General features: G+C 33.9%; 2 protein-coding genes across 2 annotated transcripts in view; both read left to right on the top strand.

The window, feature by feature from the left end:
* LOC126887195 (uncharacterized) overlaps positions 1 to 13,959 on the top strand; it is a 95,602-nt gene extending 81,643 nt beyond the window's left edge. The window contains exons 9-11 of the mRNA XM_050654588.1: positions 4,618 to 4,882; positions 7,643 to 7,728; positions 11,937 to 13,959. Coding sequence (XP_050510545.1) covers positions 4,618 to 4,882; positions 7,643 to 7,728; positions 11,937 to 11,996 — 411 coding nt within the window. The 3' untranslated portion in view covers positions 11,997 to 13,959. The remainder of the gene's footprint in view (positions 1 to 4,617; positions 4,883 to 7,642; positions 7,729 to 11,936) is intronic.
* LOC126887197 (protein abrupt-like) overlaps positions 1 to 14,722 on the top strand; it is a 285,519-nt gene that overhangs the window by 183,819 nt on the left and 86,978 nt on the right. The window lies entirely within an intron of this gene.

Genomic DNA, 14,722 nt, shown 5'->3' with positions numbered 1-14,722 from the left:
AATTTTTAATATAGTCTACTATTGTTAAGATGGGTGGGGCATTAGTGTGACAAAGTCCAATTACTCGTTTGTCGTAAGAGATACGAAAAAAAGTTATTTAGGTAAAAGTTGGGGTACAGATAGGACCATAACTTAAAAATATTTTCAAATATACAGAGCCACCTGTATTGACAGGGTGACACAAACTTATGTTTTCTTTAATAAAGCACCCTGTATATTTTTACATTTTTGGATTCTCCTCGATACCTTCTTTCATAAAATATAGTGTTTTGTTATATTATACGAGGTAGTTTAAAATATAATACAGTTTTTTGTTAATTTCGTAACAATATTCACACCCTGCAGAATTGTAGTGATTTGACATCAACATTTTTATTTATGTTCAAACGATTTTAAATATAATCTACTATTGTTAAACATTATTAATATTAACGAAACGTTTAATTTTAGTATACAGGGTTGGTCGAAACTCGGAATGAGTATTTTCTGAGTTTTCTTAAATGGAACACCCTGTATTTTAGTATTGTAATGAAATTATATTTTATGGTACTTTTTTATTTCTTAAGCATTCCCTATGTTATTTAACATATTAAATACATATTAATCTAGCTAGACTGATCCTTAAAATTACCAATAATGGTTGAGCTATCAAAATACTTAACGTAGTTAAGATTGTTGGTGCGATTAACAATTAAGCACAAATTAAAGCAGTTAGGTATAGGGAATACTTAAGATATAAAAATGTACGATAAAATATCATTTCATTACAATACTAAAATACCATTTAAGAAAACTCAGAAAATACTCATTCCGAGTTTCGGCCAATCCTGTATACTAAAATTAAAAATTTAGCTATACTAATTCTTAACAATAGTAAACTATTTTATTAAAAATCATTTGAACGTAAGTAGAATTTTTGATGTCAAACTACTACAATTATACAGAGTGTGAATGTTTCTACGAAATTAATAAAAAAACGTAATTATCTTTTAAAATACCCTGTATAACACTACAAAACCTAATATTTTAAAAAAGAAGACATCGAGGAGAATCCAAAAATGTAAAAATATACAGGGTGTCACATTAAAAAATGAAGGTATAAGCAAGTTTAGTGCCTACACTGCGGTGGGAAGCCCGATCCGATATCGGGCGATTTACGCTTTACTACTACGCACTACGCTTTAGGCCCGGCGGAAATTGAACCTAAGCGAGACACAACCTGCACCGGCTAACTGCGTAGACAGTTTTGCTCATCCTACTATCAGTGCATTCGTTCACAGGACTCGCTTGGGAACGTTTGTCATCGGCGTACAGTTTTCTTGGGCCGTGGGACGCGTGACTCACCGCCATATGTTTATTTTTACTTGTTTTTGTTTGCGAGATGGACTTATCTGAAATGATTACGGATGGTACCTAAGTACAATTTATTAGGATAAATAAAAATATTAGCATAGTCAACACCCCCAGTGAAAACTGAGTTGTCTTTGTCATTAAATTGTGATAACTTTTGATAGACTAAATAAGCGGCGATACGACATTAATAATCAAAGTTATGCCTTTACAAAAACACATTATTAGAAAAATAAGGTGAAAATTCTTCATGTTAAATACTTAAAACCGTGATCGGTAAAAATATCGTATTACTCTCAAATTCAACTTGTCGGCATTGTGATCGGTACTCACGGGAGGGACCGCAGACGTTCGGATACAATTAGCGTATCTTTGCAAAGACAATGACGTCGACTTTGCAAAGTAACAAGACACTTACTCAACATGCACACTACACATGACACTAATACTCATGTTGTGACTGGCTGAATGACATAAAGTCCATGCCATTAAAAAAAACTTGTCGGCATATTACATTTTTGTTTATTACATATTACATTTTTTATGCTTAAAAATTAAAAACGAAATATGCAGATAGTGTTATTTTTTATGAAAGATCAGTAGCGGAGGGATTATGAATTATTATGACCTGCAGTAATTGTAAATGATTGCGATCCTGCAGTAATTGTAAATGATTGCGATCCTGCAGTAATTGTAAATGATTGCGATCCTGCAGTAATTGTAAATGATTGCGATCCTGCAGTAATTGTAAATGATTGTGATCCGAGCAGTAAATTGAGGAATATGAGTCATGACCGAGCAGTAGGGGAGAGATTATTTTAAATGTAGGTATTATGTGCAGAAATAAAATACTCAGTGTAAGATATCTTTTTATGCACCCGCTTATAATCAAATTCGATGTTTTCGAAAGTCATACCGCTACGACTACTAGGGACGTGTAAGATATTTTAAAAACGTTACTAGTTACAAGTACGGAAATACCGATTTTAAGTTGCCTACTTAATTCAGTATAAGGATCAAGGATCAGATACATCAGTATTTTGTAATCAGTATTTGTACTCAGTACCACTGAGAACCGGTATCAAAAGTAACCGTTACATCTCCGCACTGATTTTGCCCGTCTCTATTCGCCACGTCGATAGCCAACAGTTGCGTTGGATTGTGTTCAATATGCGGCACGCTAGAAAAATAAATGCACGGATCACCCGTCCAGCCGGCGCAGGTTGTGTCTGGCTTAGGTTCAATTTGCGCCGGGCCTTAATACCTTGAGTTTGTTTTCAATCCGACGTCGGATCGGATCGGAGAAATACGGATCCAATGTAGGTGTAGCCTAAGTCGTTCCAATTTTATTTTCATCTCCCTAGTATTTTTGCTTCACCACTTCTATTATTGCTTGCTTTATTTTTAAAGGATGTAGGTTTTTTTTGGTATCCCCCTTTCTAATTACTGGCGCTATGGAAAAGGTTTCTTACTTTTGCTTTATGGTTTCCTAGTTCGTCTGTTTGTTTTTTATTTGTATCTTCTTTAATTCTCTTTCCGTCGTTATTTCATGTTTCTCCATGTTTCCTTCCCTTCCTTTATATATCGGATTGGTTTATTTATATATTTTTTTTTTCATTTATTTTGTTTCTTTTTTTTCTAGTATCAGTTGCTTCATTTTGTAGTCCACAATATAATGATCCGAGTCAATCTGGACATTTACCTATATATTTCAATCTTCTTGTTACACGTCTGCTCATCTTCTTCGAAATATATAAGAAATTGTCCATTCCCATTAGTCTTCTTGTGTTTACTATGTTTTACCATTCTGATATAAATATACTTCTTAAAAGCGATGCGTCTTATCTGGGATTGCTTTCGACCGTTTTGTTTAATTCACTTTAGACACATTCTTTAATAGAATTAATGTTTTTCTGCGGATGTGGCGTGTAGGTATATGTTAAGAATACTTCCGTACAATTGCTTCTTTTAGCCGTTTCATTCTCATAAAACCCATCCATAATACTAATAGATTATTTCTACCATTGTTAAAAATACTGCATTTTCTATTTCTAATATAATATTTATCAGGTTCAATAGGAGTGGGCGCTTAACCATTCTTTTACTCAACTTCAGAGGTCTATGGTGGCTTATCTCTTAGTTAAACTTGTCCTTTTAACCCAGTATTTTTAGCACAGTTTACTATGGTCCTTGGTGGTACTTCTACGGAGTCGTAGGGCTCGAGTTGATAATGCTCAAATGTATTGAGGCTTTATCCTATCCAATTCTCGGCAGTTGCAAAAAAGTGTTTTTCTTCTTTTTCTTGACTGGCTTTACAACTCGAGGTGAGTCTTTGCCGCATCCACTATAGCTCTACATCTTCTACGATCTTACACTTGCATTTCCCATTGTACCCCAATCCTAGATAAATCGGCTTCAACATCATCGTTTCATCTTTTTCTGAGACGGCCTACTGATCTAGTGTCTAGTCTCTTAAACAAACTGTCTTTAACTCTGTATTGATCACATGACCTGCTGATCTTATCAGGTTGTTCGGTTAGCTTTTATATGTCTGACGATGGTTTCAGTACCACACAGAATCACCAATTCATCATTGCGACGCCTTCTCCATTTTTCTGTCCATTCATCTATTTAAGGGCGAAATTTCATTATGAGAACATTCCTTTCAATACAATAAGTGGTCAGCCTGACAAAATCTGCAATTTGCATTTGACGTGATAAAGTCCAATGAAGCATTCTTGGTGGACATCTTATATGGCGTCATCGAAAAAATAAGTGAATTCTATTAGAATATGTCTGAGCGTTTCCGCTAAAAGTAAATATATTTTTATAACAGTTGGTTGTGGGCGTTAAGGGTCGTTTTCACGCTACGTCTTATTGTACGTTTTGTGTAGGATTTTTGTCCTATCACACAAAACGTACAAGACGTAGCATGAAAACAGCAAAACGTACGTTTGTCGAATCGAAAAAATTAAATCTGCTTTGTATTGCACACAAAACGTACAATAAGACTTAGCGTGAAAAGGACCCTTTAGAGTTACACTACATAACAATCACAGTGTATCTTTAAACTAACTGAGTATGTTATTTTTTTGTAAGGTGTTTTTTGTACAAAATAAATATTATATTAATAATATTATATTAATAATATTATATTAATAATATTATATTAATAAAACTGCATTTTTTCGTAGATCTTACTTTTTTAATATATGTAGATCTAATACATTACATATTGATTTAATCAAAAGATATCATCTATTTTAGGCCAAAGTGGAAAAAAGCGAAGAAAAGAAAAAGAAGGACCAGAAACAAAAATTTGAAAAGGATGATATCGATGTAGATAACGAAAAGAAAAATAAATATATAGACCAGAAACAAGAAGTTAAAGAGGATGAAATCAATATAGATAATGAAAAGAAAAATAAAAATATAGGCCAGAAACAAGAAGTTGAAGAAGATGATATCAATGCAGATAATGAAAATAAAAATAAAAATATAGACACTAGGCATACCATAGAACCCAGACAAGGTAATTATCTTTAAATTTAAAAAAAAATAGTGTGTGTACTTTGTACGCACGTAAGAAGTTATACTTCTATTTTTATTATTTCAACGAAACAAATATATTTTAAACAGTTTATTATTTTTGCTGTATTTTTATTTAAATATTAAATTAATTTTAATACTTAAAATAATACCAAAACTTAAAAATAATGTTAATACGTCATTTTCTATGAACTGAAGCGTCATCTTCGCAATTGCTTTTCTCGTGAGGAATCGTATAAACTCTAAAAAACGTCGTTTTTCGATAAAAAATTTATACTATAATAGCTTTTCGACTTTCTGCTGTATTTTCGTCAAATTTTAAAATCATTAAAAATGGTAAATTTTTGATAAATAATGTTAATCCGTCATTTTTTGACGAACTGGAGCCTCCCAGCAATTGCTTTTCTCTTGAGAAATCATAGAAAATCAAAAAAAACTTCAGATTTTCTACACAATTTTAATTAAAAAATAACTTCTAACGTGCGTACAAAGTACACACACATTCTTTTTTTCTATATTAATAAGTCCAAAAATATATAATATATAAAAACTATTTAAAAAGTCAGTACAACTATAATCTCACTTTTGTCTCTGTTCTCACAACTTTTAAAACACAACTTCACAACCATAACCATAATAATAAAAATTACAACACATACTTTAATGACAGCCGCCATATTAGATAATTTTTGACATATCATTGAAATACCCAATCAGAGCTAACGTATAATATACCTGCGCGTGGCACCAACAATTTTGATGAATTCGCGGAAGTATAACTTCAAAAATGTAGTGATTGTGCGGTTGGTCCTAATATAGTATTCGGACTACCCCGAGGATGCGGTCTACCTGTGCATATTTGTTGTAAATTATAGTGTGCAGTCTACCTATCGCAATCTGAAAATTCCTGAAGGATTTGTGGAACATACTAAAGTAGAAAACTCTTGTAGAAAAAATATTTATTTACAAGTAATTAATATGTGGAAGAAAATAATTGTACAATGGAAGGGGCTCTTCACAAAAAAAATAAACTCTAACTATTTAAAAAAGAAATTATAATGTAACCTAATTATTTGCAAAACGTTTAAGCCTAATTAGTATTTAAGAAAAAATTCATGCACCTTAATGTTTGTTGATGGTCTTTTGCCTTTCATTATTGTGTGCAGACCCTTCTGAGAAAAGATTGTTGTGTTGTTAAGAGGCACAGATAAAAAAATCATTACAAAGTGAAAAAACGCATAAATCGAAAAATTGTTATTTTAATTTTATAAATTAATATTTCACCATATCAAAGCTAGGTCAACCGTGGCCTTTTAAATTCTGATGGGCAAACCCAAGTAGTATTTTTTATGTATTTTTGGCTACTGATTACGAAGAGGATAGATTTCGATCCAAGTGGTCAAAAAATTGTTATAAACAATTTAATTATTTTTTAATTGTTTATAAGGCTCTAGCTCGTAAACTAAAAGAGATACAATTTTTTTAAATGTGCTTTACAAAGTCTCAATTTAAAACTTGATTCATAGACTTTCAAACAGTGTTTGTTAAATTATTTTATCTTTATTAGTATTAAAGCTATATTAATTTTATTAAAACATTTGTACATTAATTTGTTTATAAGGATTTTAAGAAAATTTGAGCAATAAATATTTATACTTTAGTTAACAGTGATGATAGAAGAACTCAAAAGAAACATTTTGAGCATAAGAAAATGTTCTTAAATTTATTTTTGTATATAGATATATTAATCTGAGGCGCAAGATCGGCTCACACCAAAAATGTACCTGCGCAAACCTCTCGATTACAAATTATAATTTATACCTATACAGTGATGAGCGCGCTGATAACCGACAAAATAACGCAAAAGATGGAAAACATAACACGTTGTGGTGTAACAGGTGTAAAATTATCGATAGGAACGTATAAATTTGCAATACATTACGTATTTTCCCACCTTTAGACGTCTGTGACAGGAAAATTTTATAAAATTCTCCTGTATATAAATATGTATTAATGTACAAATGTTTTAAGAAAATTATAACTTTTGTTTAGTATTTATTACTTAGGTTTTTACTAGTTCACATGTATAGTTGTTACCAAACCCTTTTTTCAGTGCGTCATAGTTTGTCAATTTCGGAAGTTGGAAGTGACAGAAAAAACGTACCTCCGTGATTACTATATAGAAATTAAAATATTAATACATAGAAATTCGAAAACTATGTGTTCGTTGAAGGGTATTTCCATATTAAGCGACTTATCGTTAGAGATGTATAATTGGTTGACAATTAAAGTTCTCTACTCTAAATAGATAACCAATCCATAATGCGAATAAAGATAACTTGAAACAAAAGTAATATATCGCGACGGTACTTTTACAATGTTAACTGATCAAATGACAATTATTGTAATTCTAGGTTAGAAATTTGTCAACGACGTAAATATAAATATTTTATGTAATTGGTATTTATTTCGGACATTGTTATAGGGAAATTGTATTCTATATTTATTTATTTTTTCCTCAAAATATTTTAAATATTAATATTCTGGCAAATATTTATATAAATATTCTGACAACTGTCAGATTTAACTAAAATGTCATGCAGTGATTTGCGACATGCTTAAAATCTTATATGACGTCAAAATTAATTACGCACTGAAAAAAGGATTTGGGATCTTCTGCATAACATATTCGTTTCATGTAATTTACATAACAGACTGTTTTAAACAGTACTTTATTTTGCAGACATTCAAAATACAAAGAAAGAAAGAAATATTCTCTGGGGTATTGTAAACTGGTTTTTTGGTCCTTCCCAAAGGCGAATTCATCAGGTATGATATACATCATTAGTATTACTAATTTAGAAATGAATCTTGTTGTAAGTCACTTGTACTTGAGAGTGAACATGTTATCTCCCACACTTTTGCCTACGTTTGGAATAATCTCATGCTATGTTCAGTTCAACTGAACCCACCAGCCTTTTTGAAAATCATCGTCATCAATGGCGTTACAACTGTTCGTGAGTATTCGCCGCGTTTACTATTGCCTTCCATGTTTGTCGTTCCTGTGCCACTATTTCCTATTGTCTCACTCCCATTTTCTCCAGGTCTTCTCTGACTGCATCTTTCCACCTTTTTCTAAGCCTACAGACCTTCTATCTCCTATCTGGCTTTTCCCAAAACACACTGTTTATAAGGCAATTGTCGTTACTACGTATTACATGCCCTGTCCATCTGAGTATATTGGCCTTTATGTCGGACTATATTTTCCTTTCCGAAGAGAGATTCAAACTCGTTATTGTATCTGCGCCTCCATTTGTTTGTCACGCTCGTGAGAGAAGTTTTGACTTCATTAGATGTTGCATTGCAAACATAGATCTGTTTCCTGTCATTATGCGCGTTTCAACTTCTCGATCTAATTTGTTGTCATTGGTGATTGTTTCTCCTAGATATTTAAATTCTTTTACCACTTCGAAGTTATGATCGTTTATTGTTATTGTGCCTTATTTGCCGTCGTTTCGTGTTTTGAAACGACCAAGTATTTTGTTATGTCTTAATTTATTTTTAGACTAATATTTAATGCACCTTCTTCAAAGCTCCAGAAAATATCCTAACTTCTAATGTTGATTGTGCCACTCCATCTACGTCATCGGCAAAGGCGAGTACGATTTTTGCTCCTCGGGCAGCTATGTCTGGTTTGATTTTTAGATAACTTTCTTGCATGACATATCCTAAGACCAGGTTAAACAACAATCGGGACAACGGATCTCCCTGTCTCAGTCCAGAATTTACGCAGAAAGCATTTGATATTTTCCCCTATTCTAACTTTTGCAAAGGAGTTACTTAGATACATTTGCGTTGCCGCAGTTAGTTTCTTGAGTACGCCCAGCTAGACCATTGCATTCCATAGTACTTACTTTACTTTTTCGTGTCTGGATCCGACTACAGTTTTTCTGCCCAATATCGGGCTACATCTACACTCTTTGTATTTGCGAGCCATAAATCATCGAGGGTGCACTGTGATGGGCAAAGTCTGCATACTCTCAGATGCTCCACGCTCTGTATTTCCCCACATTCACAAAGTGCGTCGTTATCTGTCTTGATGCCCCATTTAATAAGGTTCTGTTTTACAGGGGCAACACCTGTGCATATTCGGTTGAGTGTCCGCCAGGTTCTCCAGTCCAGGTTCATTACATTAGGTCGTTCTGGATGTAGGGGGAACAGTTCGGGTGGTTCGACGCTGACATTTCTCATAAACCTTTTCCTTGATTTAAGTCGGCTGATTCCTGGCGTTTCGTCAAACCCGTATAATTGGTGCCTTTCGTCGAAAGTTTACCTGAACTTCTCCACATATTGTGAGGCGCATCTACGGTCGTCTGGTGATGCGAATCCAGCTGCCCGGTAAAGTAATGGTAGAGGGGTAGGCTTCATACAACCGGTAATTATCCTGCATGTTTCATTTAACGCCGTGGTGACTTGTTGGGCGTGTCTAGATCGACCCCAGACGGGACAAGCATATTCCCCCTGTTGAGAAACATAAGGCCTCAGCTGTTGACTTTAAGACCTGAGGGTTTGCACCCCACTTGCTCCTTACAAGTTTCCGGAGAAGGTTGTTTCTCGTAGAAACCTTTTGTCTTGTGTTCTGACAGTGGAATTTATACATTAGTGGCCGGTCTAGTATCACTCCCAAGATATTTAGGCTTATCAGTATGTTCCAAGCGATGTCCCTCCCAAGAAACATTCAGTTTTACATGCGCCAGATGGTTGTTGAGGTGGAATGCACATACCTGGGTTTTAGTAGGGTTTGGCTTTAACGAGTTTTGTTTGTAGTAAGTTGACATCATGTTTAAAGACTCTTCCATTGTCGACTCTACTTGTGTGAGTGTTTTCCCCTTTACGGCGATACCAAGGTCGTCAGCGTACACAAAACTCTCAGTCCGAGGGTGCATTGGTTGATCATTGGTGTAGATGTTAAATAGGGACGGCGCCAGCACGCTTTCTTGAGGTAGGCCATTTTTTTGGGTTCTCCATCTACTCTTCTTTCCATTTAGCACAACGTAGAAGCGTCTATTACAGAGCAGTGATCTAATGATATTTACCAGGTCATAGTCAAGCACAGTGTTATAGATCTTATTTAGCAGGGTTCTGTGGTTTATCGTATCATAGGCCGCTATGAGGTCTTTCAAGGCTACTCCCACTATCTCCCTCTGCTCAAATCCCTCCTCTATGTGCTCTGTTAGGTTCAGCACTTGGCCTGTGCAAGATTTACCTGGTCGAAAGCCTGCTTGTTGTGGGATTAGTTTTACATCTAATGTTTCCTGGATGCGGTTCAAGGTGAGGCGTTCATACAATTTATATAAATGACATAGAAGAGATATCCGACAGTAGCTACTCGGTAGTTCAGGGTCTTTACCAGATTTCAGAAGGGCTACTACTTTTGATTTACGCCACATTTGTGGAATCTGGTAGGTAGAGCGACCGATGTTAAATAGATCGAGCACCCATTGCCTCGCTTTTTGTCCGAAGTGTTCTATCTGCTCTGTTAGGATTTCGTCCACCCCAGGGGATTTTCCATTTTTTTATACAGTCAATACCATTTTTAAGCTCTTCGATGGTAAATGGGTTTCGCAAGAGAGTTGTTTCCTGGTCTTGAGTTCTTATAATCTTTGGCGTTTTGCAACGATTGTTTGTTTTGCCATTCAGAAGCAGTTGGTGGGCTATCTGATTTGGCGTTATTGCACATGGCTCTTTCACCTCTGTGGGATCTCCATTAAGTTTTTTGATCATACTCAAAGCCTGCTTACTACTGTGCGTCATATCCATTTTACTTAAAGTCTCGCTCCACCGTTTGTCTGGAGGCGCTTAGTATTTGCTGCAGTCTCTCCCCTATCTCTGGCGTATTACTCTGCCATAGTATTACACGATTAATTTAATCATAAGCTTGTTTGAAATCTCTAAAGATCTGATGCACGTTTTGATTTTACTCCCAATACTTTTCAAGTATTTGTCTAATAGTAAATATTTGATCAATGGTCAATTTTCCAGGCCTGGGGCCCAAGCAAGCAATTTTAGTACCGCGGACAAGTCACAAGAAGATAACAGGCATATAGCGCTTCACGCTGACCTGATTTGCAAATCGATTAGGGCACCACGTTGGAATTCTATTACCCAGGATTCCCACGTGAAGAGCATTTGGCTGATAGTTGTGCCCCTATCGCGCATCAGCGTGCTATAGGGGGGAAAGGGATGGCCTGGAGCATTGGAGCGCGGTGGAGTGACTCCTGTCTTGGGCTCGGGTTAATACACCTCGCTCCAATGAATTGTTACACCCGAACGTACTTTCTTAGGGGTGAACAAGTCTCACGGGTCGGGTTGAATCAAATTGCTTACTTGCAATAATCGGCCCTTATTTAAAGGCACAAAAATTAAGGTTCAACCAACTGCTGTCAGCAGAAGAAAACATCGTGAATGATTGTCTTGCGAATCTCGTAGGATTCAATCTAGACGTCTGTCCAAAACCGACGCAGCAAAAGGAAAAAACAGAACTAGAAACCTGATGAGAAACATCACACAGAACGAACTTAACGCTAAAGGGCATAGATCTGCTTATTAACCTAATATTATTTTTTATGTTGTTATATTTTTCCACAGAAGTAGGTATAATCAGTGTTAATAACCGTTAGCCGTATAGCCTCTACCAAATCTCGTTTGTTTCTACAGTGGTGTACAAATCTGTTAGTATTTGCAAATGTACTGTTTTTCCAAAACAGATTTCGACACCCTGTTCGACACGCTATGCTAGCATCTGAAAATATGCGGGAGGATTGGCTAAATTTCTATAAAAATAAATGAATGTTTTATACTCTTAAGATATAATTAAAGGTCGATCCCCCTCCCCCCGGATCAATGTTACAAAACAATTTAAGTGGCCATGATTTAACCGTATTTAACATTAAAATTTTGGAATGCCAAATTTTTATATTTCTTACTATTTTCAGATGTTTTCTTAAAAGTACTGATTTAACTAATTGCGTTTACAGGTGCAGAAAGACCATACAAACAGGGGAGACTCCGATTCGGACAAATCCGATTCAGATTAAAACTTTCGTTCTTTTTTTATTAATATATTAGTACCTAAGTGTTTTAGTATAAGTACCTACCGTTCGCTCACCCAAATGTCGAATTAGTAACATTGTAAAATCATTTTGTATTAACTAAACTATCGGGCAAATCCGATTGAGATTAAAACTTTCTTTCTGTTTTTATTAATATATTAGTACCTAAGTGTTTTAGTATAAGTACCTACCGTTCGCTCACCCAAATGTCGAATTAGTAACATTGTAAAATCATTTTGTATTAACTAAACTATCGGACAAATCCGATTCAGATTAAAACTTTCGTTCTTTTTTTATTAATAATATATTAGTACCTAAGTGTTTTAGTATAAGTACCTACCGTTCGCTCACCCAAATGTCGAATTAGTAACATTGTCAATTCATTTTGTATTAACTAAACTATAGCACCAAAACTAAAGTTTTGTAGGTGTCTGAATGAATCAAATAAAATTATTTAGAGTTGACAATAATCCTCCCATTGCTGTTTTTTTTTTCTTAATTGAATTTTTTACTTTTTCAAAATATATTACCGAACCAGGTTTCTTGCTATTCTTTCCTATACAGCTCATAGTATTTTTTAATGAAGGTACCTATATATTTATATTTCGAATATTTTTCTGAAGTTGGTACGTATAGCAATCTGGTTATCAAAATACACCAGTTGCACTAAGTTTGATTTTCTGTATGGTACTTACTCTCTTTCTTAAACATCTATTCTCTATTGTTCGCAGTAAAAAATATATTTATTTGTCTTATGACGTTATTTATGACATCGTTCGAAGTAATGATTATATAGGTAGTGAAGGGCAAAATTATGAAATAAATTAATTTCTTCGAGAATGGGAGATTTTGGTAAGAAATCCCGAAACAGGTCAATTTATATTTTTAAACCATGATTATTTTGCATATATATCATACTAGTGATGTCATCCATCTGGGTGTGATGACGTAATCGATCATTTTTTAACTGAGAATAGGGGTCGTGTGATAGTTCAGTTGAAAGGTTATCCAATTCTCTTTTCAGTAAAATAAACATTACCATAATTATTTTATATTATTTATACAGAGTGGCCAAAATGATTTTGTAAATAAATTAATTCACACAAAAAGAAGAATGTATGTAATTTATTTAATTCAAAATACATTTTACTGCAGTCAGAAAACAGAAACAGATGACAAATGAACATAGCTTTTCGCTTAAATTAGATGTTCAAACTGCCAAGAGGCAGGTGGATGGGAGCCTTAACATTAAATTTAACCAAAAAGCAATGTTTATTTTTCAACATTTTTTTCTAGTTTCTTAGAGCAGTAAAATGCATTTTGAATTAAATAAATTACATACATTCTTCTTTTTTTTTGTGAATCAATTTAATACAAAAATTATTTTTTTTCCTACCATGTATAAATTATTATGGTGATGTTTACATTACTGAAATGAGATTGGAATAACTTTTCAAATGAACTATCAAACGAGCCCTATTCTAATTTTAAAAAAATTATCGATTATAACATGTATGCCCAAAAATCATAATTTAAAAATGAAAATCGACCTGTTTCGGGATTTCCCTCCAAAATCTCCCATTCTCGAAAAAATAAATTTATTACATAATTTTGAGTCTCTCTGTATAGGCCGAACCTACTTGGTAGATTTGCTCTTTTGTTTATATATTATCTTCTTTTTATAATTTTGTTTTATTTGTTGTTCATTTGTTAAGTACCTACATTCTTCAGAATTGATTTAACTTACCGAGTTTATCACGAGATATCAACTTCATTGTTTTCGTTGCTTTTATTGTATCATATTTCTCTTATTGTATTCCTCTTTGTCCATTTACTTCTTGTTTTTGTTACTCTAAATTCTAAATCCTCCTCAAAATGTACAGTTCATAATAATTTATATTGAGTAGTATTCTTGATAACTTGTTTTGTAACTCATCTTCTTATTTCTAGGTCTGGGTCAATATACTAAATTTACGTTCAAGATGCAGTAGAAATAAATAAACCAAGACACGTTAAATGCTATTAGGAGCACTCCCGAATCATAATTTACAATGTATAAACTTTGTAAATCATGATTTGGGATTTACAATGTACCTATTATATACATTGTAAATTATGATTCGGGAGGCCTCCTAGTAGCATTTAACGTGTCTTGGTTTGTTTATTTCTACTGCATCTTGATTGTAAATTTAGTATAGTTACGCTTTAGCTTTAGTGATAGCTTAAAACTTCAGTAAGTCTTACTGACGTCACATGGGCCAATATGAAACGGGGTCGGTATGTCTTTGTTCATTTCGTTGCTAATTTCAATTAACTTAGGTTGTTTGACACAGTCAAAAGCGTCTATGTAATCTGTGAAGCAATATGTATGTTCACTTTCTGTGACTTTGCATATTTGTTGTAGAGTGGACGGGCTGAATAACGATTTTGTAGTCCCAATACGGATCTAAAATCAAATTGTTCCCTGCTTATATCGGTGTCACATTTTTGGCATATGTTGCGATGTATGATTTACTTTTTATTTTTTTGTGTATATTGAATATAAATTATCCTTATGTTGTAGCTGCTCACTTTCAATTTCAATGTAATGTTTTCTCTTTCATACCTCTTTGGCTTGCCTGATTGAATGATACTTTGAAATATTCTGTTTTTTTTTGTGTTTTTTAGTTGGTCAGTTGGTCCATTAATTTGATCATTTCGGTGCCCTTCCA

This window comes from Diabrotica virgifera, chromosome 6 (genome assembly GCF_917563875.1).
Source record: "Diabrotica virgifera virgifera chromosome 6, PGI_DIABVI_V3a".
Classification (NCBI taxonomy): domain Eukaryota; kingdom Metazoa; phylum Arthropoda; class Insecta; order Coleoptera; family Chrysomelidae; genus Diabrotica; species Diabrotica virgifera.
This window is presented reverse-complemented; position numbering and strand designations above follow the sequence as displayed.